Consider the following 23950-nt stretch of genomic DNA (forward strand, 5'->3'; position numbering starts at 1 on the left):
ACTCTGATGGAGCTGACCTCGACTCTGTCTGTGTCCTATTTACTGATTTCCCATTGGCCACAGAAAGCCACGTGCTAAGTCCAGAGTGAGTGTGAAAGGAACCACACCAGGTGGGAGGCATGTTCGTTGAGGGGACATCAAGTGGACAGGCTCCCCTTCCGACCAGGGACAAACTGGACCGTGGCCTATGTCCCGCATTTTTTTGCCGTTGGCTCCATATACTTTTGAGAGCTCATGTAAGTCCCTGGAAATCTCGATGTAGAGAGGGTTAAGTCCTTGTCTGCCAGGAATGCAATAAAATGCTTCACCTTCTAGAGTCAGTAGCTTTGAAAAGAAGAGAAAGTAGACCTGCTTCAGATGTTGCTTTAATGTCATGCGTCTCCAGAAGGTCTTCAAGTCAGAGGATGGACAGTAGCTTACCCGACGTGACTTGAAGGTATTGTTCTGTGCCTGTGTGTGTTTGGGCGTGTGTGTGCTGTATATAAAAATGGACTCTACCTCTGGGGTTTGGATCCTGGCTCTGCTGGACCCTTTGTGCCAGTATCCAAGCTCTCCTTGCTTCGGTTTCCTGGTATAAAATGGGGCTAAAGACTGAGTTGAGGATTAAGATAGATACGGCTGTGCCAAGTACCATCATGTGTCGAGAATTTAGCACTGGAACAGAATGAGCTCTATTTATTTGGGGGTTCGATGAAGGGGGGTGGGGAGGAGGAAGACGATGGTAGGTGGGTATTTAGAATTGACCTATACTTGACTCCCAGCCCTATTTCTTTCTGGTTCCAATTCAGTCCTGGGGGAAAGCTAGTGAAACTTTATCAACCTCAGTTTTTCTGTTTGTGAAATGGACTCAGTGGTGTCTCTTTGCAAGCATTACATGAGGCAGTGTATGGAAATCACTAGAGGCGGCCCCCGGAAACTGGTAGATGATAAACACCATTAGGGCTGTTATGATCAGCCTTTACACCCCGAAGCTGTGACAAGGCTAACTTGCTGCTTGTTATTTAGCGCTCGCCACATGCCAGGCACTGTTCTAATCCGTCGAAAGTATCAACTCATGGAATCTTTTAACACCCCTCTCTGGGAGGTTCTATTATCACTGTTGTGGTCATCTCTGGTTTTCATATGAGGAAACTGAGGCATGGGGAGGTTAAGTAACTATCCCAACATACAGATAGAAAGACGGAGCTGAACCCTGGTGGCTCAGCCCCTCTCTGCACTCCTTTGCCTCCAGTGATGAGGGTCTCATGCCCGCCTGCCTAGTGAAGACCGAGGGCTTTGTGATTACAGAGCGCTCCATCCATACTTGAGGTTCTGACGGCTGTTTCCATGGGGACACGGGAGAGGGACGGGGACATTGTAGTTCTTTCATGAAAGAACAGCTCAGCTGTTCTCCAACAGCAACCGAAATTCCTCTTTCTGTCACTTTCTCCCACCTGGCACCAAGAAGGTCTGGGCAGGGTGGGGGGGGGGGTGGGGGGGTGGAAGGAGGCGGACCTTCAAGATCTATTATTCATGGCCACTAAGAGGAGCTTTTTGTTTTTTCTAAAGTGGCCTCAGATTTCTTAGGACCCACACCCCACGGAAATGGCGGCGGCCAGACTGTGCAAGGCAAGAGGTATCTTTTCTGGCCAGACTCTGTAACTCATGTTATTTTTTTGGGTAGTGAAGGTTCTGGAAGGACACTTGGGTAGCACCTGTACCAGCCCTGGGCTAGGTGAGCTTTACTCTGTTTTCCACTCCCGTTGGTCACCAGCCCAATGAAGTAGGTATTGTTACAGCACCCATTTTACGGATGAGCCAGCTGAGGCTCCTAGAAGTTAGTTTGCCCAGACCCACCCAGCTTGGGTTAGCCAGGGGTTAAACCCGGGTCCATGTGACTCCAAAGCCCAAGCTCCCGCCGGAAAATTCTATCATGAAATTTGTACCATGGGTGAAAATGAGGGTGACTGTGTGTGTGTGTGTGTGTGTGTGTGTGTGTGTGTGTATGCCAAGGCAATAAAACAAGTTAGAGCCCTTCCTGGGGCCATAATTGCCTCTGTTTCACAAGGATGAAGTGAAAATATGCATTTTCCCAGGGCAGGGGGCATCTGAGTCCAGAGTATGTAATCCTGCTGTCTGAAGAGACTGGCTCTGCCTGCTTGGTAGGAGAGTCAGGGGTGCCTGGGTGGCTCAGTCGGTTAAGCACCCGACTTTGGCTCAGGTCATGATCTCACCGTTTGTGGGTTTGAGCCCCATGTCGGGCTCTGTGCTGACAGCTCAGAGCCTGGAGCCTGCTTCAGATTCTGTGTTTCCCTCTCTCTCTGCCCCTCCCCTGCTCATACTCTGTCTCTCTCTGTCTCTCAAAAACGAATAGACGTTAAAAAATTTTTTAAAGTCAGGCCAAGTCAGGGAGTTTTGTAAGGAGTTTTGCCCACACATGACTGGGGAGAGTCCGTGAGCCTGAGCTGTTCTTTCCCAAATGCAGAAAGGAGAGGCCACCTCAGATAAAGCACCTCACCATCTCTACAGCAGCCCCAACAAGTGGTTTTGCTGTTTGTCGGCTGACATCTATTGTCAGATGACAGACGTCTAGATGTCAGATGTCAGGCGTGACAGCTCATCACCTCTCAAAGCAGCACGCCCTCCTTTCGGTACGCCCAGCGGGTAGAAAGCCACTCTTTACCTCGGCCAGTCTCCCAGCTACCAGGCGGCCGCCTTCTAAGAGTGGTTGTCTAGACTCGTAGCTAAGGGTGTTGGCCTTAAAGGGAGGCACACCGGGGTTTATAGGCTGGCTGGCTCCACCATTCCTGGCTGGCGACCTTGGGCAGGTTAACGCACCCCTCTGAGGCTCAGGCATAGGAGTAAGGTCAGGGCCTACGTCACAGAATGGTACTGAAGGTGAAAGCAAGTGGTCCCTGGAAATTGCCCATCTGAAGGCTGGTGCTGTTCACTTCTGTGCCCACCCAAGGACGGACCCTCAGGGCAGGATGGTGAGCTGGTCAAAAGCACAGGCTCCGGAGCCACACTGCAGGGATTCTGAACGTGTCCCCATCATTTCCTAGCTGTGTGATCTGGGAGAAGTCACCTAACCTCTCTGTGCTCCAGGTGCATCCGCCATGAAAGAGAAATAGTCATCGATCACCGGATCGTTGTGAGGGTTAGGTAAGCTAAGCACCTCGAGCAGTGCCTGGCATGTAGCAGAAGCAGGCTGCACGCCCAGTTTAAGAACTGAGGGGAGTTTAATGAAGAGACATTTACAGGTGTGTGAACAATCCAGCAGGCGCTGGACGCTCAGTGGCCGAGAACCGCCAACAGCCAGCCCATGGTGACCAGCAGGGGGGAATCCAGGGGATAAATGCCCCAGCCTCTGCATCCCGTCCCTCCTGCCTTCTGCTGGCGCCTCATGTTAGACAAATCCAACCCAGAGCCAGAGGACAGGGAAGCCACTGACACCACCACACGGGCCGCTCTCCCAGGGCACAGAGCCAGGTGGGGCTGACTGCGTCTGGAGGGGTGAAGAGAAAATATCCAGCAAGCTATTGTTACTATTGGGTTAGACCGTACGATTCGGCCACTCTGCAATCACATTTGCCATATAAAAACAGCAAATTAATATGCTTAACCAAATAGTATATTATTTGCATTAACAGTCAGTAAAGCAGGGTAGTTAGAAGTCTCATTTATACAAGACCCTGGTCTGCATCCTTGGATATGACACCTGCTGCCAGTGTGACCTTGACAAACAGGGGTCTCAGTTCCCTCATCTGTAAAATCGGAATGCTGTGTCTCTCGTCTACGAGTTGCAAAAATGCTCTTCAGGCGTGAGGATGAGGCCTGCTGCCATTTTTTTAATGGATAAATGCTGCTCTCTGCTCTATTTGTACCCGGGGCAGAGGAGGGCTCTGGATGGCACTTGTGGTCTCTGGGGCATGATGAAATCTAAGGCTGCAGACAAGCCCATTTTAGCTGGAGTTTCATTGCAATTTAGGCCTGAGTGGCAGCCAGGGGCCATTAAGCTAAATGGCATGTTTTAATATGCAGCCCTGGCTCATCACATCTTCCTGTTTGGAGCCCCCTGCGTCTGGGCAGCGCATGCGCAGACCCAGAGATCAGTCCTGGACGGTCCCTCTCGCCCTCGACCACCACAACCCAGCTGGAGCAGAGATAAGCTTAACAACACAACGAAGGCCAAGTTTCCGCTTTATCAGAGAATCGGGTGATCGGCTGGACGGTGCAGGGAGGCCTGGAGTATTCCGTAACAGCGTTCGCGTTTTGTGTAGTTCCGCGTGTGGGTCAGTAAACCCGGGGTGCAGAGAGAGTCATACCTCCGGAGAGGAAGGAAAGGTTCGGGGTACCCCTGCCCCGCAGGAGACATCCTTCCCAGGAGGATCACTTCTGGACGCTCCTTCCTGCCTTTAGTGTGCGAGTGCACACCCTGCCGTGACTTACTGGCTGTGTGTCCTTGGGCAAAGGACTTGACTTCTCTGGGCTTCAGTTTCCTGATCGGTAAAACTGGGTAATAAAAGATCGTGTTTCCTAGGATTGTTGCGAAGCTCAAAGGAGGCGTTGCATGTGAAATGCTTCGTGCACTTCCTGGCCCATAGGACGCAGGACGGGGTGGATTAGGCTGTTGTTACTGTAACAAATAATCCCCAAGGTTTCAGTGGCTGAAGTGACAGAGGTTTCTTTGTCACTAGTGCATCCTGGGAATGGTGGATTAGTAGGGAGTGTCTGCTCTGCATTTGTCCTGCGCCGGGGACCCAGGCAGAGGGGGGCTCCGTCCTCCACCATCACGATTGTCAGGACAGGAAAAGGGAAATGTAGTGAAATATGCACCAGCTTCAGTTTCCACATGGGGACATTGAGTGGCCCAAACGGATCACGTGGCCTCTCCTGGCTTCCCAGGGACAGAGAAGGACAATCCTATCACACGGTGGAAAGCCAGAACCATGTAGTCATTGCATCAACAGCTGACCCTTGCTTTACTACAAGTACACTGTTATTACCCCACGGTGGCATATCGTACATATTGTGGTTATTTCCAGTATTCATCACTATCATGCTTCGTGCACTTACTCTGGCTTCAAAAAACCTGAGCTGTTTCCTTCTCGTGCCAAAGCTGGGCTCCCATCTCTTTAGGAAAATGTAACTGAGATCATCGTTATTAAGAATAACATAAGTTCACAATAGCTCCCACTTGATGGGCAGGTGTTTTGTGCTGGGCCCTGAACCAGGGACTTCCCATACACCATATTAGTTAAGCCTCACGATAATTCTATCTGAGATCTAATTCTACAGATGAGGAACCTCCCTGAAGTTCAGGGACGGGGATACGCTTATCAGGCTGCTACATGGCTGGACGGGCTTGGCCCCCAAACCCATACCCTAAGTCGCCCTGCTGAACTGTCTGCTAAGAGCATGTGGTCTTAGCCTCTGGATATATTTTCTTAATTTTTTTAAATATTTATTTTTGAGAGAGAGATAGAGACAGAGACAGAGCGCAAGCGGGAGAGGGGCAGAGAGAGGGGGGAACACAGAATCCGAAGCAGGCTCCAGGCTCTGAGCTGTCAGCACAGAGCCCGACATGGGGCTCGAACCCACAGACCATGAGATCATGACTTGAGCTGACGTCAGATGCTTAACTGAGATACCCAGGCGCCCCTGTGTCTTTAAATGCAAGCAGGGTTGTCTGGGTGGAGATTGGTTTGGGTGACAGGGGTTAATCATGGCCCCATTCCCTCTTTTCAGTCTGGTTTTCCTTTCTGCCTGGCCCTCCCTTCACCCAAGACTCCATTCCCATGAATTCCTCATTCCCAAAACATTCCATGTCTTTGAAGCCTCTGAGTCTTTGCCCACCCACGTCTCCACCCTTGCCTCTACCTTTTAAGTCCTGAACACACCTGCTGATCCTTCAAGGCCCAGCCCCAAGGGCCCCCCACTCCGGGAAGACCCTCGCCACCTCAGCCCCCAGGCAGAGCCAATACCAGAACCTTCCTGTTCCCATGGCATTTCTTGAGTACATTAACAGATCTGAACATTTTCTAGACACACACAGACGCAGCCTTTTCAGAGGAGGGAAGAGATTAGTCTTTGTTTTTAATTAATGCCAACTCTCTCATCCTGACTTTTAATACTGCCACCTCATTTGTCTTATTAAGTACTTAGTTTTGCTTTTAATTAGTGCTGTTCATTGTCACTGAATTTTAATTGTCAGTGCAGGGTCTCAGCAGGCCTTGGTGAGGGCGCTTTACAAATGTCTCCTGTCCTTCTGCAAGGCCTAGGTTTGGGCTGCACTACCTCCAAACGGGGGGGGGGAGGGGAGGGGTTCCCAGGGGGTTGTTGAAGGCCGATGTATTTCTTTCCAGGCCTCGGCCAAGTCAGCCTGCCTTTGAGGTCCCCATTTGCTCAAGGTGGCCAGTCTCCGAAGACACATACTGCTCAGGAGGGTCACAATGGCAAAAACTCAATTCAAATTGACTTGGTGAGAAAAAGAAAAGGGGGGGGTCATATTGGCTCATGGTTGCTAAAAAGGCCAGGATAGACTCAGGCATGGCTGGATCCAGCATTCCAGCGCATCATCAGGAGTGAGTCTCTTACCATCTCTCAGCTCAGCTTTGATGCTCTGGCAGGCCTGTCCCATGTGGTGACAAAAGCGACCAGTGGCAGCTCTAAGCTTCTCTTCTCCAAGCTGAGCGATCCCAATAGAAAGAAATGCTTCTTTGTATGTAGTTCTAGCAAAAGTCTAAGGGCAGGTCTTCATTGGTCCAGACTGGGTCATGTGCCTATCTCTGGATCAATCACTGTAGCCTCTGGGGTGTAATACACTGATTGGCCAGGCAAGGGTAATTGGCCCACTTCTAGGGACCAGAATGGATGAACTCCTCCTAAGCTACACTGATTGATACTGAAATTTCCCAAGGGAAAATTGGGATGCTGTTACCCCCCAAAGAGAGATAAATGCCAAACAGGCAAAAATAAGAAGTCTCCACCCCAGATATCCACTGCAACGTCTCACTCAAGCCTAAACAAACACCTAGAATTTAGATATTTGTTCTGCTCCCCAGCCTCACCCTCAAATAACATTAGCAGTGAACTCCTTGCCTAATACTTAAAACAGGAGTCTGGATTCCCAGGTCCCTGCACATGTGTTAACTCATTAGCTCTTCCCAACAACACTGCAAGGCAAATATGACAAAAATGGAGGTTCTTATGTCTTCATTTTACAGATGCAAAAACTGAGGCCCAGCATGACTAAACAGAAAATAAAATGAACAGGGGAGCTAAGGTTGGATCCCAAGACTCCGGGTCCAAGGCCAGCCATTGCCCCGTAACAATGGGCAGCTCTATTGGTGGGTTCTTGGTGCGTAACAAACCCCGCCCCCCAAAGAGTGCCTTAAACAACAACCATTCATTTGTCTCACGATCCTTTATTTTTTTTTTAATTTTTTAAATGTTTACTTATTTTTGAGAGAGAGAGACAGAGCATGATTGGGGGAAGGGCAGAGAAAAAGGGAGACACAGAATCTGAAGCAGCTCCAAGCTCTGAGCTGTCAGCACAGAGCTTGACGTGGGGCTCGAACTCATGAACCATGAGATGATGACCTGAGCTGAAGTCGGACGCTTAACCGACTGAGCCACCCAGGCGCCCCTCTCATGATCCTTTAGGTCAGCTGGTTGGTTCCTCTGGTCTGGGCTAACTTGGATGATCTAGCCTGGGCTCGTTCACATCTGCGGCCAGCTTGCGCATCAGCTGGGAGTGGCTGGTTTACGATAGGGCGGCTGCAGCAGCGAGGATGACAGTGACCCTCACGACGTGGCCTCTGGCACCTGTCAAAGGGGCAGAGTGGTGAGGGATGGGCTCTCTGCCTGCTTTAAAACTCCGTAAGATGGGGCCTGTCTCGTGGGCCTCTTCGAAGGCTCATGACAAGAATCATCTGTGATTGCTGTGTGGCTGTGGGAGAACCACACGGAGGTGACAGTGAGTTTGTTCTGTTTCAAGACCAGGCGCACAAACGTGTCTTTGTCTGAGTGTCACTCGGGCCTGTCTCGGTCCTGTCTTAGGCAGCAGCAGGCTCAGTGTGGAAGGAGCCAAGGAAGGCCTTGCCGTTCCAGGTTTAGCCAGGTTCCGGGGAGGCTGGGGGTGTCCAGGTGGCTCCGGAACAAAGAGAAGCCAACGGCAACTTGCACCTCCCCGCCGCCGAGGTAGCTGGACACAGGAGGGACGCTGCAGCTCGGAGACATGAGGCTGGAATGGCGAGGCGGGTGGGTGAGCAGAGCGGCTCTCGGCTCCGTCCAGTGTGGTCAGCAAGGCAAGAGTCGGCCGTCTTTCCCCTTGCCGGCCCGTGTCCTTGCCTCGGCGAGGCTCTTAGAACCCCAGGAGCCTGTCAAATAGTCAAAGCTGGATGCATGGTTGAGACAGAATAGAAATAGTCAGCTCACTCCTCAGAGCTTTTCCTTGGCTTCCCCATCATTCAGAGTGGAAGCCCAAATGGTCCTCATCATCTGACGCGACCCCTCCCTGCCCCCACTTCTGCTCCGACCTCTGCTCACACCTATCTTCCTCTTGCTCCCTCCACTCCAGCCACTCTGCAGTCCTTGCCACTTCTCCAAATTGTGGGCATATGCCCACCCCAGGGCCTTTGCACGTGCTTTCCTCTGTGTTTGGAATGCTCTGCCTCCGATATTCACATGGCTCAGCCCATTACCCTCTTCAAGTCTTTGCTCAAATATCATTTCTCACTGAATCCTTCTCTGACTACTTATTAAGACTCAAGGGGCGCCTGGGTGGCTCAGTCGGTTAAGCGCCCGACTTTGGCTCAGGTCATGATCTCATGGCTCGTGGGTTCGAGTCCCGCGATGGGCTCTGTGCTGACAGCTAGCTGAGAGCCTGGAGCCTGCTTCAGATTCTCCGTCTCCCTCTCTCTCTCACCCTCCCCTGCTCATGCTGCCTCTCTCTCTCTCTCTCAGAAATAGATAAAATAATAATAATAAAAAAAAAAGACTCCAACTTCTGTCTCAATCACCAGTCCCCCTTCTTGGTCTTGTTTTTCTAGAATGCTCATCACTAGCTGATGCCTTTTACATTTGACTTACTGCTCAGTTATTGTCTGGCTTCCCCACTAAAAGTTAAGCTACATGAGGGCAGTGATTTTCCTCTTTTTTGTTTGTTTGCTTTGGTGTTGTATCCCCGATGCCTAGAATAGTGTCTGGCACACAGTAATCGACGTTCTATAAATATTTTTTGATTCTTCCTATTTCTTAACAGAAGCTGGCAATCTATATTTTTATTTTTTTTTAATTTTTTTAATGTTTTATTTATTTCTAGGAGAGAGAGAGACAGTGTGAGCAGGGGAGGGTCAGAGAGAGAGGGAGTCACAGACTGAAACAGGCTCCAGGCTCTGAGCTGGCAGTCAGCACAGAGCCCGACGCGGGGCTCGAACCCACGAACCGCGAGATCATGACCTAAGCGAAAGTCGGACGCTTAACCGACTAAGCCACCCAGGCGCCCCTCTATATTTTTAATTAAATCCCATGCTTTTGGAATATTGGCTTGATTTTACATTTTAAAGCCACTACATGGGCCAAACAAAACATATTTTCAGCCTGGACCCTGTTCCTGGAACCTCCCATTACACCCCCACCCAGTCTCTCCCCACCCCCCCACCCCAACCCTGCTTAAGGCCCTTGGTGTAGGTTGCATTTCCCACACCATCAGATAGTCTGAGTGAGGTTTTCCAGATTTCTAACTGAGCAGTGATAGGCTTGACTCAGGGAAAGAAGGGCGAGACAGGAAAAGACAGAGAGAGAGAGAGGACTGGCTGGGTGCCGTCCACGCTGGTCGCTGCGGGTTCTGCTGCGAAGCACCTGGGTTCATTCCAAGTCTGTGGGGCTGGGATGCTGACCGTGGCATTGAATTCCGTGCACACAGCGGTAGCTCACGCTGGATACCTGCAGCGCCCTGAAGTGCTTCATACAGCACCCCCGCCAGCTGGGCCCAGCCCGAGGAGTCGTGTGTACACACCTGCTGCAGCTCTGAAGCTAGACGGGCTTTCAGAGTTCCTTGTTCAGCTCATCGGAAACCGACAGGAGACCTGGAGCCTTCTGGTGGTTCGAGGCACAGCCCCGAGCAAACAGAGGTGACAGGAGCCAAGGAGAAGTAGGCAGAGACAAAACGCAAGGAGCGAGAAAGGCAGCATTCTGGAATCTGGCTTTTCTGGGCTTGGGACAGAGTCGTGCAGGTTTATGGAGTGCCTACTGCACTCACTGAGCTCAGGCGAAGATTTATTGAGCACTTACTGTATACAGTGCCCAGGACGGGCTCAGCTGCAGAGCGAAAATGCAGGGCCCTCTGATAGACTGTTGTTCAGAATCTCAAGATGGGAACAGCAGAGCCTTAAGGCCAATTCTGGGCCCTTCTATGCGTGGAGCCCTGGGCAGCTGCCTAGACTGGGGGCCCATGGAGCTGGTCCTCCTTGCATGGGACATACAACTGTGGAACAAATCTGGACCCAGGCCCCGCTCTCATGGATCTTACAGAATAGGTAGAGAGAGAGATAGTAGATAAGGAAAAAGTAATAATAATTGCAAATCATGATAAGTATTATAAAGGAAACAAACAATGGCAGTAAGCAATGGTATGAAACGAGGTAACTTAGAGAGTGTAGTCAGGGAATGCTTCCTGGAGGAGGTGACACATGAGCAGAGACCAGCAGAGCCTGAGAAGGAATTGGCCACGTAAGAGGAGGAGGAAGGTGTTATAAAAGCAGAGAGACCAGCAGAGGCAAAGGCCTGGTAGCTGGAAAAGACGGCATGACCAGAGCATGGTCAAAGAGGAGGCCTTAAATCTTACGGTGGGCAGCCATTGAAGCACTTTATTATTTTAAAATTACATTAAAAAAATAAATGCTCAGGGGCACCTGGGTGGCTCAGTCAGTTAAGCGTCTGACTTCAGCTCAGGTCATGATCTCACGGTTGGTGGGTTCGAGCCCCATGTTGGGCTCTGTGCTGACAGCTCAGACCCTGGAGCCTGCTTCAGATTCTTTGTGTCTGTCTCTCTGCTCCTCCCCTGCTCACACTCTGTCTCTCTCTCTCTCAAAAATAAATAAGCATTAAAAATTAAAAAAAAAAATCTACCTCGAAGACTATCAGCAGAGCTGAACAAGCTAAAACTTGAAAGGCACTTAGCGTGCAGTAAGCCCTTGATATGTGAACAACTGTTGCTATTGTTACAGCTATTTTATGCTTTCTGAACTTGCAGCTGCAGGCCTGGATCTAAGCCATGGCTTTGACCTTGACCGAGCCAAAGTGTGTGATCTCTTAGCATCTCTAGGTAGGGGGCTGGGTGGGAGGGTCTCGGCTTGTTTCTGAGGCTGAGAGGTGGGCATACAGCCGGGGGCTGTCAGGATCCAACAGTCTAAAGCCCAGGGAGGAATGTTCCGTAGGTGTGAACGGGGCAGTGATTAGCACACGGACTTTGGAGAGCTTTCAAACCCTGGGTGTGCTTTTTGGTAGCTGTGTGATTGTGAACAGGTGACTTAACCACTCTGAGCCTCAGTATCTCACCTATAAAATGAGAATACCGTCATTTACCTGAGATTAGGATTGTAAGGATTAAAGGCAATACAGAAGGTATGAAATTTCACACATAGGAGGCGCTCAAGAAACGTCGGTCGCCGTTGTTACTCGAACTACAGTCAGGGGGGTGGGGGCTGGGTGGGAAAGGGGTATTATCTTTCTGCAAGTGCTCCCGGTGTGTCAGGGACTGTTGCAGGTGCTTGAATTCACCAGCTCGGTGATGCCGAGGTTCTGGGGGTTCAAGGGCGGAATCCTGCATCATTTAACTGACCCTGCATCCCTGGTTTTGTTCCTGCTGCCTATCAATGGCTGGCTTCCCTCTGGGGCTCCTCCCTGGGGCTGCGGCCTCCTGTCCATGGAGCTCCGGAGCGTGCTGGCTCGTAGGGCCGTCCCGCCTTGAGACAAGAAGTCTGTGCCTTTACTCCCCCCCCTGTCCATTATTCACTGGCTTTGGGCTGCACTCGGGTCAAACTCCTAGGTGTCTCTGGGCAAGGCAGCCGCTTGTGGTGGCTGCGGGCAGGTCTCTGGAAAATGCTGGTGCCCCAAGCCCTTAGCTGCTAATACTCCCAGAGGCTGGGTGGGGGTGGACGCCCCTCCTGTAAAGGACATGGGCAGTGCATGCTATGCCCCCTCCCCTCTGCCTGCATCTACCCCCCACCCCCCCAGCGACGGTCTGACTGTGGACAGGAGACCTCCTTTCTCTGGATGACCAAGCTGAAATAAGTAGCATCCAGGGTGGCCTCTGGACGGAAGGACCGAACTGGGTGATTCCACGAGTGATCTTCAGCTGTGCAGGCAGAATTTTAACAGGAACTGAACTCCTAGGGTGCGTGACCGAATGCAGGTGGCCAGGTTCCGCCTTGAGAGCAACGCATTTGGAGGTGAGAGTTAGTGGGAGGAGACCGTGTAACCCCATGCCCTCCCTGCTTCCTGGGGTCCCCAGGCCGCAAAGCAGGAGGCAAGGCATTCGGATGAATGTTCCGAGTCCAGTCTAGGGCAGCCAAGGAAGCCCGTAACCTGGGGCGGAACGGGGGCCTGGGGTCCGCGGGCCCAGGACCGCCTCGCTCAGCAACTGACACAGACAGTAACAGACGTGAAGTTTCTTTTCATCAGATTTCCTTTGCACCAGGAGCCGCCCCTGCTTTCTTCCTGTTTTCCAAGTGGAAACAGTGAAGTGGTCAGATTAATCTGGGAAGATTATGTCAACCACAGGGGAGCAGACGAAATGGCTTTTCTGTAAGAGGCTTGCTTCCCACGTGTCCAGGCCTCAGCCCCCCTCTGGCTTTACCCGCTCGAAGACTTAATAAGTCCACGGGCTGCAAGATAGGAGAGAGTGTTCATCTCCCGACTTCTCAGCTACTCAACATCCCCGAAAACGAGGCCAGGCAGTGCCAAGACCCTCAGGGAAATCAGGACCCACTGGACACAGTGACGCACGTTCTGAAATTTTTTTTAAATTAATTAAATGTAATCTCCGTGGCCTCTCCCGCTTTGCTCCTCGGCCAAACCTGCGGGAGGTGGGGAGGGGGGAGCCTCACAGAGGACATAAGCCTGGCTCAGGTCAGCTGCACTGCCTTGGTGTTGAAGGAGACTCACGCATGCATTCAACAAGTGTTTACTAAATGTCTTCTATGCACGAGGTGCTCTGGGAGGTGTTGGAGATTAAGAGAGAGCAGAACAGAAGTCCCGCAAGGGGCTTACATTTTAGACATCAGAGATGCTAACTCTAAGCAAATAAAGACTTAAGACACCTGATAAATTTGGGAAGGGATATGAGCTGTGAAGAAAAGGAAGTCAGAGTAAAGGAAGCCAGAGAGGAGGAGGTGGGGGAGGAGCTGTTTTAAATGGAGCAGTCAGGGAGGGCCCTTTGAGGGGATGCCATTTGGGAATAGGCTAAACAAAAGAAGACGGTGAGCTGAACAAATGCGCCTGTAGCTCCAGGCAGAGGGGAGAGCGAGGAAGTGGGGGATGGAAGAAATGCAGGCAGGGAGACCTGGGGGGCTGAGCAGGGGAGAGTGGGGGGCGGGGTTAGGGAAGGAGGTCACAAGGAGCCAAGGTCATGCTAAGGAGTTTCGATTTTATTCTGGGAGCAATAGGGAGCCATCGAAGACTTTTGAGCCAAAGAGTGAATGACATGGACTGATTTACTGTATTTGGGATAGGGAAGGAAGGGACACAGAGTGCAGACACGGCTTCTGCAGGTGTATGTACCTGTTTTGTGACCACCCAGATCGAGACACAGGACATTTTCATCCTGCAGAAACCCCTTCCCTCTCTGCCCCTCCCCAGCCAATACCCTCCCCAAAGTTAGCGATGGATTTGCTCTGATTTCTACAACCATTGCTCTGTCTGTTCTTAGCCATCAAATAGCGTGTTCTCTTTGCCTGCTGGCTTCCTTCATAAAATATAGTCTCTGTGAGATGCGTCCATTGGGAGTTTGTCCTTTATTGCAGACCGGCGTTCCACTGCTGAACAGACCACGCGGATCTATCTACTCTCCTGCTGAGGGGCACTTGGATTGTCTCTGGGTTCTAGCTGTTACAAATCAAGAGGCCGTGAACGTTCTCATACATGCCTTAGAACGTGGGCGTTTTCTCCTTGGGTCCATACCTAAGAGCAGAATTCGTGAACTGTAGGGTAGATGAATGTTCATAGCTTTTCTTTTTTCTTTTTTTAATATTTTTATTTATTTCTAGGAGAGAGAGAGAGAGAGAGACAGCGTGAGCAGGGGAGGGTCAGAGAGAGAGGGAGATACAGACTCTGAAACAGGCTCCAGGCTCTGAGCTGGCAGTCAGCACAGAGCCCGACGCGGGGCTCGAACCCACGAACCGCGAGATCATGACCTGAGCGAAAGTCAGACGCTTAACCGACTAAGCCACCCAGGCGCCTCCGAATGTTCATAGCTTTGATGGGCCAGCCAGCTTTCCAAGTGCTGGTCTCACTCTCCCCCCACTTCACTCAGAAAAGATTCCCATATCATACAATTCACCCTTTTACAATGAATTTTAGAATGTTCTCAATCCCCCCCAAAGAAATCCTCGTACCCCAGAGCCATCACCTCCTCGTCCCCCGCCCCCCCCCCCAGCCCTGGCAACCAAAATCGACTCTCGGTCTCTATATGTTTATCTATTTCTTACAAAGGGAATCATACAATGTGGCGTCTTTCACTCCGCACCCTGTTTTCAAGGTTCATCCGCGTGGCGCGTGTCAGAACCTCTTTCCTTTTTATGGCCACATAGCATTCCACCGCGTAGACACACGCATCCTGTTTGCACGCTAACCAGTTGGTGAATATGGAGTCATTCCTACCCTTTGATTATTATGAATGATGCTGCTATGAGCATTTGCGTACATGTCTTTTTGTGTGAACATATGTTTTCATTTCCTCTGGGTGGGTCGATACTCAGGCATGGAATTGCTGGGTTCTACAGTAGCGCTGTGTTTCGCCGTGTGGTGCTGTTTTCACAGCTGTGAGTTATGTTGGTAAAGATCTCCCTGGCCGCCGTGTGGAGCGCGGACCAAAGAAAGCCAAGGGTAGATGCAGGGGAGCCATTGAAGAGGCCACCACAGTAAGCCGGGCGGGGACAGTAGTGGTTTGCATCAGCTCAGCAGGGACCCAGGCAGAGAGCAGTGGGCAGATTCCAGGTCTGTTGTGAAGAGCAAGCCAACATGATTTTCAGATGCATTGGGTGTTAAAACCATTTTTTTTTAAAGCCAGGATTAACGTCAGGATTTTGGACCTCGAAGCTGACCAAGGCCAAGGTGACTGACTGGCAGATGAGTCAGATGACATCCTCCAGTAGAATGACCCTGGGTTGGAATTAAGAACCCTGACCCTCTCCCTGCTGGACACGTGGCCTTGAGTTAGTGAAGAAGGAGAATGTGGGTTTTAGGAAGAGGGCTCGCGGCTCTGATCCATTTCTGCCACTAGGGAGCTGTGACTTCAGAAGGAACTTTCCCTCTTGGGGCCTGGGTTTCTCCATCTGGGAAGTGGAGAAGCCGGTGAAGTTCCCCGTCTTCTCTGCACCCCCCGCCCCCGGAGTGCTTGGCATAGAGTAGGGACATGAGAGATCAAAAGCGGCTGGATAGTTGGGTGACATCCTCTCTGGGTGAATGTTTTCCAGGAGGGCCAAACTTCCACCATGACCGACACCGTGTTCAGCAACAGCTCTAGTCGTTGGATGTGTCCCAGTGACCGACCCCTTCAGTCAAAGTAAGTCCCTGCATCTTCCTGGGAGTGGCTTGTGTGGGGTCAGTAAGACCTGACGGTCCTGCACTTGAAGGGAGGGAGAAATAGCAAGGAAAGAAACAGAATTTGCTTCCCTGGGGTGCGGGGAAAAACACCCGGTGGGGTATCGTCACGGAAACTTCTTCACTGATTTTATTGCGTCACAGGGTGGGAATAACAAGATAAAAGTTTGGGGCGCCTGGGTGGCTCAGTGGGTTAAGCGTCCTACTCTAGCTCAGGTTACGATCTCACGATTTGTGAGTTCAAGCCCCGCGTCAGGCTCTGTGCTGACAGCTGGGAGCTGGGAGCCGGATTCTATGTCTCTCTCTCTGCCCTGTCTCTGCTCACAGTCTCTCTCTCTCTCTCTCTCTCAAAAATAAATATTTAAAAATTAAAAAAGAAAACAAGATGAAATTTTGAACTCCATACCGCATAGTAGAGGTGGCACAGTGGAATGGTTAGAGCACTGACCCAGCAGTTAGAATCAGACTTAGTTCTGCTTCTAGATCTGAGCTAATTTACTGCGTGATCACAGGCAAATCTCTTCCCCTCTCTGGGCCGCAGTTTCCTCATCAGTCACATGAGGAAGTTGGACTCGATCACAGGCTGCAAACTGGCAGCCCACAAGCTGACTCTGACTTGCCCCACCAACTGACTCTGACTTGCAACTGTGTTTTTTGGTTTTGTTTTGTTTTTACTGTTTGATTTTGGCCTGATCATTTAAAAACGGGGAAATTTTACATAAAAGTAACGTCACGTGCTGTATCCGGTAATTATTATACCTGAATAAGCGATGTATTGGATGTATTGGATCAGCCAGTGTAGCCTACTGGCTCATGAGAGCTGATAAATTTTCAGGCATTTTGCAAGCCTGAACCGGCAATGGCCAGTTATTAAATACAGCCATTATTAAAAATTAGGTTTATAATGTTACGATTAAATTATATTAAACACAAAGGATATAAATACTCAAAATTAATCAATTATTTTACTACATTGGTTGTTCTCTGCATTATGTTATATATGTTTATTTTGCGCGTGCAAGTGGGGGAGGGGTAGAGAAAGAGAGAGAGGGAGAGAGAAGGGATCCCAGGCAGGCTTCACACTGTCAGTGCAGAGATCATGACTTGAGCTGAAGTCAGACACTTAACTGAATGAGCCACCAGGTACCCCCAAAGAGCACTCTTTTTTTTTTTTTTACGTTTATTTATTTATTTTGAGAGAGAGAGAGAGAGAAATGAGAGAGTATCCCAAGCAGGCTCCATGCTGTCAGCGCAGAGCCTAACACGGGGCTTGAACTCACGAACCAGGAGGTCATGACCTGAGCCAAAATCAAGCATCGGATGCTTAACCGACTGAGCCCCCCAGGCGCCCCAACTATGAAGCCTGTATGGCTAATTGTATTGTTACTGCATATTCCTTCCCAGTTTTGCCTGCAGTGGGGCTTTTTCTCCATTGTTAAATTGTCAGCTGACAGTCTGCAGAGCCTGACAATCTAAGTCTGTGGTTTATCATTCCTGTAGATTTTCACCCAAAATGGCTCATTTCTTAGAACGCTAGGTGATTTCTTATTGTGAGCTCAGTCTGTGAGAGTCCCGCTTCGGGGATATTTTCCTTCGGAGAGATTAACACCCTTGCGTCTGCCAGGATTCAGGGGAGCCGCTACCCCAGGGTGGCGTTGGCCCCCCTTGGAGGGTCCTGGCTCAACGCCGGGGTCTCAGATTGAGCCCCTCCACCCATTAGGGGCGTAAGGTCAGGCTCTGGAACACAGGGCTGGTATTTGCATCGATTTACTGCTCACGGCTCCCTGTCCTGGATTCCATTTGCTGGATTTTCTTTCTCTTTTTCAAAAAATTACCTTCCAAAGTTGAAATATGTACCTTCACAGTACACATTTGAAGCCCAGTTTGATCATTGGAAGAACATAGGCCTTTGCTCATGAAGGTATCACAGTACTCAAGATAATGAACAGATCCATCCATCCCCAACGTTTCCTTGTGTCTCTTCCTCCCCCCCCCAACCCCCACACCTCTAGGTAATTGCTCATCTTTCTGTAACCATACATTAGCTTATGCTTTCTAGAATTTCACGCAAACGGAATCATACTGTGCGAGCTCTTTTATGGGAGATACCTCTCTTCTTTTTCATGATCCACCTTTCTTGTTCCAAAATATCCGTATGGTTTTGCAGATCAATAGTTTGTTCCTTTTTTTATTACTGAATTCTATTTCATTGTGTGGCTATACCACAATTCGTTTATCTGTTCGTCTGCTGATGGACTCTGGGCCGTTTCCGGTCTGGGGCTGGTACAGATAAAATCGCAGAGAGCGATGCTTTCTTCTTTTTTTTTTATTTTAATTTTTTTAATGTTTTTTATTTATTTCTAGGAGAGAGAGAGAGAGACAGCGTGAGCAGGGGAGGGTCAGAGAGAGAGGGAGTCACAGACTGAAACAGGCTCCAGGCTCTGAGCTGGCAGTCAGCACAGAGCCCGACGCGGGGCTCGAACCCACGAACCGCGAGATCATGACCTGAGCGAAATCGGACGCTTAACCGACTAAGCCACCCAGGCGCCCCTCTTCTTTTTTTTTTTTTTTTTTAAATGCTGTAGATAAGAGTCCTTTATTTGGATACACATTTTTGCAGCTATTTTCTCTTGGTCTCTGACTTGCCTTTTCTTTCTCACAACAGAAGCTTTTGAAGAGGGAAAGGTTTTATTTTGACCAAGTCTATTGTGTTTATTTGTTTTGCAAGGGGAGGCGGTGTTGGAGAAGTCCCTTACTTTCTAGCAACCGCAGAACTGCATTAAAAGAAGAGGGGAGCTCTGCTCTAATTTATCTGGGACCTAATTATACTTTGGCGAAGGGTCTTTCTTTTTTTTATTTATTTATTTTTTTACAAATAGTTTATTGTCAAGTTGGTTTCCACATAACACCCAGTGCTCGAAGGGTCTTTCTGAGTGTTCAGTCCACCCGTGTTCTCTGAAGCAAAAGCCCCTATCTGCTTGCTTCTATTCCAAACTTCAAGTTCTAGGAGTTTTACAGTTTTGAAGACACTATGGAACTTTTCCAAAGGAAACTTCTTTTCTGCCAAGCCCCTCCCATGGTGTTCTCTTGGAGCCAAACTTACTTTGCAGGGAACATTCCATCGGCCAAAAAATTGTGTTTCTGTAAGATAAACAGTTGCCTGAAGGGTGGATGGGGGCAAGGTATTTATTTTATTTAAAAAATGTCAGTTAATTAAAATACCATCCATCAGAGTTTCCTTTAGTCCCTAGGAAGCCAAACAAATTGCCCTACAATTACATTAAAACTATTCCAACAGTATGGACGCAATTTCCATAAAGTGCTCCTGTGTTCCTGTGAAACATCTTGGCATTCTGCATGCATCCGGCTGCCTTGATTGCTTCTATATTTCCTTTAGATATTAAAAGTATTTTTCAAATAAATGCTAATGGGTGAATTACGGACATCACACTTGCTACTTTGTTTGCTGCAGCTAATGCGGACGTTTCTAACGTCTCTCTCTGTCTCTGGAAAATTAGGAAATCTAGTCTTAACCACTGGCCAGCCCAAGACACTATTTTTGTGATTTAAAAAAATTTTTTTTTATGTTTTATTTATTTCTGAGAGAGAGAGAGAGACAGCGTGAACAGGGGAGAGACAGAGAGAGAGGGACACACAGAATCCGAAACAGGCTTCAGGCTCTGAGCAGTCAGCACAGAGCCCGATGCGGGGCTCAAACCCACAGACTGTGAGATCATGACCTGAGCCGGTTGGGTATTTTTGTGGTTTTCAAACCCCTCCTTCTCCCAGCCTCCTTGAATCTAATAACAGTGTTTGAGACACAGTTATCATGGTTGAAAGATGGGAACGCATCTGCTTCTTGCCTGGGTCGGGCAGTGGTTCACCCCTCTACACGTGGGGAGAAATGCTGGGATCCGAAAGTTCTATTTCTCTATAGTTTTCAAGTCCGCAAGGCAGAGAGTACCAGAGATCAGAGGGTGGAAACTGAGGCACAATGGGAGGCTATGACATGCCAACAATCACTCACCTAGTAAATGGAGAGGCTGTTCTTTCTAAAGTGGGAAGGGTGGCTTTCCCCAACTGGGGCATTGCAAACGAATGACCCATGGAGGGTTCAGGGCTCACTGCCCTGCCCCAGTGTTCTCTCCATCCCCCGGGATGATGTTGGCCACGCTATCATTAGGTGGTTTCTCTTTAGTGCCCAAAATCCATTATTCAATTACGTAAGTGGCCGGCTCAGTTAATAAGCTGAACTGATTGGTCATTTTAATCAAAGCTAAGAATTTTGCGGCAGCCTTTTTTGGATGTGCTGAAATAAGATAATAATGACTGGGGAAACAGAAGGAAACAGAAGTAGGTCACTTCAGTTTAAGCTCTGTGGTTTTTGGGGCGCCTGGATGGCTCAGTTAAGCATCTGACTCTTGATAACAGCTCAGGTCCTGATCTCACGGTCGTGAGTTCGAGCCCCACATCAGGCTGGTTTAGAGCCTGCTTGGGATTCTCTCCGCCACTGTCCCACTCACACACCCACTCTCTCTCTCAAAATAAATTAATAGGCATTTTAAAAGACACGTTATTAAAGAAAATAAACTCTCTGGTTGTTGCATCCAGTGTTGGTACTTTACGAGATTCCTGTCCTAACTTTATTCATTTGTTCTCTCTCCTTTCTTTGCCTTCCTTCAGTGATAAAGAACAGTGAGTATTTTGATGCTTTCGTTTTTCTACACACCGAATTTTATCTCTTTTCTGTTCAAATTAGCGGGGCCCCAGAGAGAGCCGGTTAAAAAAGGAACTAGCAAGTTTTACATATCTAAAAAACAAATCCAAGTTTCTTGAGGAAAAAAAATGAAATTTCAAAAAAACCGTCTTGGAAAAGGGTCTTGGTAAAGGGATGGAAAGCATGTCTTTCGAGAGCCCTCATCGTCACTCTTGTTAGTGATTTGCGGGATTCCAGCAAATTTATTGACCGCTCTGTGCCCGTTTCTCCAGCCTTTGCCTGGGAACAATGTTCTCAGATAAAGACAGTGGTGACTCACGTGACTGCTATCGTTAACAACAGGTGATGAGGAACGGGGCAGAGCCTTTGGGAAGCTACGTGCCACACAAATGGTCTCTGTCACCTCACGGGAGGTCATTCCGGTTTCCCAGTGAAGTGCCTTTGACGCAGAGGTCCTGTCTGTGCTTACGTCTGTGTTTTAAATTGGATTCATTTCCTCAATATGCATGACAGATTGAACGCTGGGTCCCATAAATGAGCAATCAGGCTGCAGAGCAGACCAGGCTTCAGTTGTGTGAGCACATGGAGAAGCTCTGAAAGCCATTGTTAGCCCCTTACGATGAGGAAGTTATTCCAGAACGACCAGCAGAGTTCTAGCTCTGGCATCAGACAACCCAGGTCTGCGTTCTGGTCTGGTGCTCAGTTTCAGTGTGACCTTGAGTGATGCCCTTCACTTCCTTGAATTCTAGCTTCCTCCTTTGTAAAATAGGAATGATAGCTCTGCCCTTCCTCTCTCCTCCTGTGGTGGAAGGATCAAATAAGATGCACAGGAAAGCTTTGTAAACCGTAAAGCACCAAGCAAAATCAGAGGCATGTATGAATTACAACCTTGCCTTACCTTTATGTGTATATATACATTGTGTATTTATGCATGGTGTGTATACATACTCACATATGCACACATGAACATATACACTGTATATACACAGGATTGTATATACCTTGTATTGTATATGTTATATTTATATCTGTAAATATATTACACACATACCTTGTGTGTGTGTGTATGTATCTTGCATAATTTGTTCAGCTTTTTTAGACCTACAGGACCATATCATCAGGCCCAGAATCCTTAAAAGTTTTCTTCATGCTAATAAACACTTAAATAGATGACCTGGGGAAATTCTTTCCTGCTTCCCTGCCTCTGACCCTCCCTCCCTATCTGTCAAATGGGGACTTTGAACAAGCTGATCACTGAACACCATTTGAATGTCCTACAATCTCTTGTTGGCTGGTAAGACCCTGGCCAGACAAAATCTGCTTTTTATGAAGATCATGGGTATATTATTCAGGCATCTAGGGAGGGAAGCTAAGACACTGTCTGATCATAAATACGAACATCACAAGAGAAGTTCATGACTCCAGAGGGTGCCAAGGCTCTTGGATCTTAGTGCCAAGGCTCGAGGTGCCAAGTACTCCTGAGTGCTGCGAGTCGAAAGGTAGGGTATGTGTGCATTCTCTTTCCCTCCTTCCTTCACCCCTTCCCTCCTCCCTTCCTCCCCTTCTCCCTCGCTCTCTTCATCCCTTCCTTCTTTTATTAGCACATGCTCACCAAGTGCCCACCACATATCAAACACTGTGCTAAGTACAGAGATGCAGGGAAAACCACAGCATGAGTATGTATCCAGTGGGGTCTACAAACAAATAAACAGCCAGTCAGCAACAAATACACAAGCGTGCAAGGAGCTATCATAGCAGAATAACAGTGGGCCTTGGGAACACAAGGAGAGGCACCTCACCCAGACTTGATGGCCCTGATGGGGGAGTTCCTGGAAGAAGTGATGTGTAAACTGAGACCAGGTGATGGAGGAGTAAGATGGAGAAGAGACAGCAGAGTTCCAGGGAGAGGAACAGCATGTGCTAAGCCCAAATATGAGAGGCAGCGTGGAAATTTAGAAGAACTGAGTAGAACTCAGCCTGACTTAAAAGATTAGCAGGAGCCTGAGATCCCCTTAGCAACCTAAAGGGGGTAGGAGGAACCCGAGCATCCTTTCTGTACCCCCTTTAGTCTGGTAGGGGCGAATTTCATCCGGAAGCCCCTTCAGGCCAGCAGGGCCTGTGTAAAACATTCGGTGGTGCAGCCACCCCTCCTTCCTCATCCTTTCCTCCAGGATTCATTAAAACCTCATTCACTGAGCTGTAAAGAGACTTCCTACCGACACCTGCCTGTGTTGGCATCCTGGGGGAAACGGGCGGCGGAGAAGAAGAAAGAAAGGAAAGAAAAGGATTAATTTTCTGCACACCGCTGCTATTTAATGTTTCAGAGCCTTCGTGCCCCAACAGCACTTGCCTCAACCTACTCCTTTTGGGAATTATAATTTATTAATAGAGACATCTGGTGGGTATTTATTACGTGACTATTGTGTGTGTGAAATGAAGGATCAAGGTGGGGGGCCGAAAGGAGGTAAGGGTCTGGCTTTTGCAGTATTTTAGGGAGGGACACCTGGGAGGGGCTTCCACCAGGATTCAGGACAGATCTCCTATGTGTTGGGGGCCCTGGATGTCAGCTGTGGCGGGAGGGCTCCTTCTGACCCTCTCCAGACGCCCCTGAGCAGGTGTGCAGCCAAAGCACGGCCAGGATGCCGGGTCCTTGAGTCTCTGACTCATGCGTGTGTCTCAGCAATTCCCTCCCCTCTCCTGAGTGCCAGTCAGCTGGACAAATTGCAGGCCAGCTGCAGTGATCTTTAAACTTTTTGTCAGCAGCGAAACTTTTTGAATAAGTTTAATTCAGAAGCTAGGTGTGTAAGACAGATAATAGGAGGGCTGGATAAAGACCTTTAGTGTCTGCAAGTCTTCAACATCTTATAGGGAGGTTGGATGCCCCTGGTCATTTCCAGTAGTACCAAACTATAAAATAAATGCAGACATGCTAACAGGCTTCACCTATCTGCGTGCTTGCCACAGTGGATACTGTATCAGTTAGCTTCTGCTGTGTAACAAACCATCTAAAAACTCAGTGGCATGTAGCAACCATCCTTTATTCTCCAGGATCTGGGCTTGCCTGGGCTTGCTTATGCATCAGAGGGGCTGGCTGATCTAGGACGGCCATGGCTGAGAGAGTACGGCTTCTTGCAGGAGCGGCACAATATTGCTCCCCCACATTTTATCGGCCAGGGTGAGTCAGAAGTCTGGAAAGGATTCACGTGTAGAGAAATAGCCTGGCTCTTTGGTGAGAGCGATTTCAAATTCACATGGTGAAGAGCATGGGTGCTTGCAAGGGTAAAGTATGGAGGTCATCAAGGCAGTAAACCATATTTCATGCTTTTACTAAATACTACGTTCTTTCATTTGTTTTCTCTTTGTCTTCTTTTTTGGTATCCCTCCTCTGCGAGTGCTGAGAAGCCAGCTGAGTGAGGACTGGGGGCCCCT

The 23950-nt window shown here is 49.1% G+C and overlaps 1 protein-coding gene across 1 annotated transcript in view; it reads left to right on the plus strand.

Moving 5' to 3' along the window:
* Positions 1-23950, plus strand: part of RPH3A (rabphilin 3A) — a 100559-nt gene that overhangs the window by 18971 nt on the left and 57638 nt on the right. Inside the window, 2 exon segments of the mRNA XM_039244899.1 lie at positions 15678-15766; positions 20488-20499. Coding sequence (XP_039100830.1) covers positions 15696-15766; positions 20488-20499 — 83 coding nt within the window. The 5' untranslated portion in view covers positions 15678-15695.

This window comes from Hyaena hyaena, unplaced genomic scaffold, assembly GCF_003009895.1.
Source record: "Hyaena hyaena isolate Hyena2069 unplaced genomic scaffold, ASM300989v1 scaffold_0, whole genome shotgun sequence".
In the NCBI taxonomy this organism is placed as follows: Eukaryota; Metazoa; Chordata; class Mammalia; order Carnivora; family Hyaenidae; genus Hyaena; species Hyaena hyaena.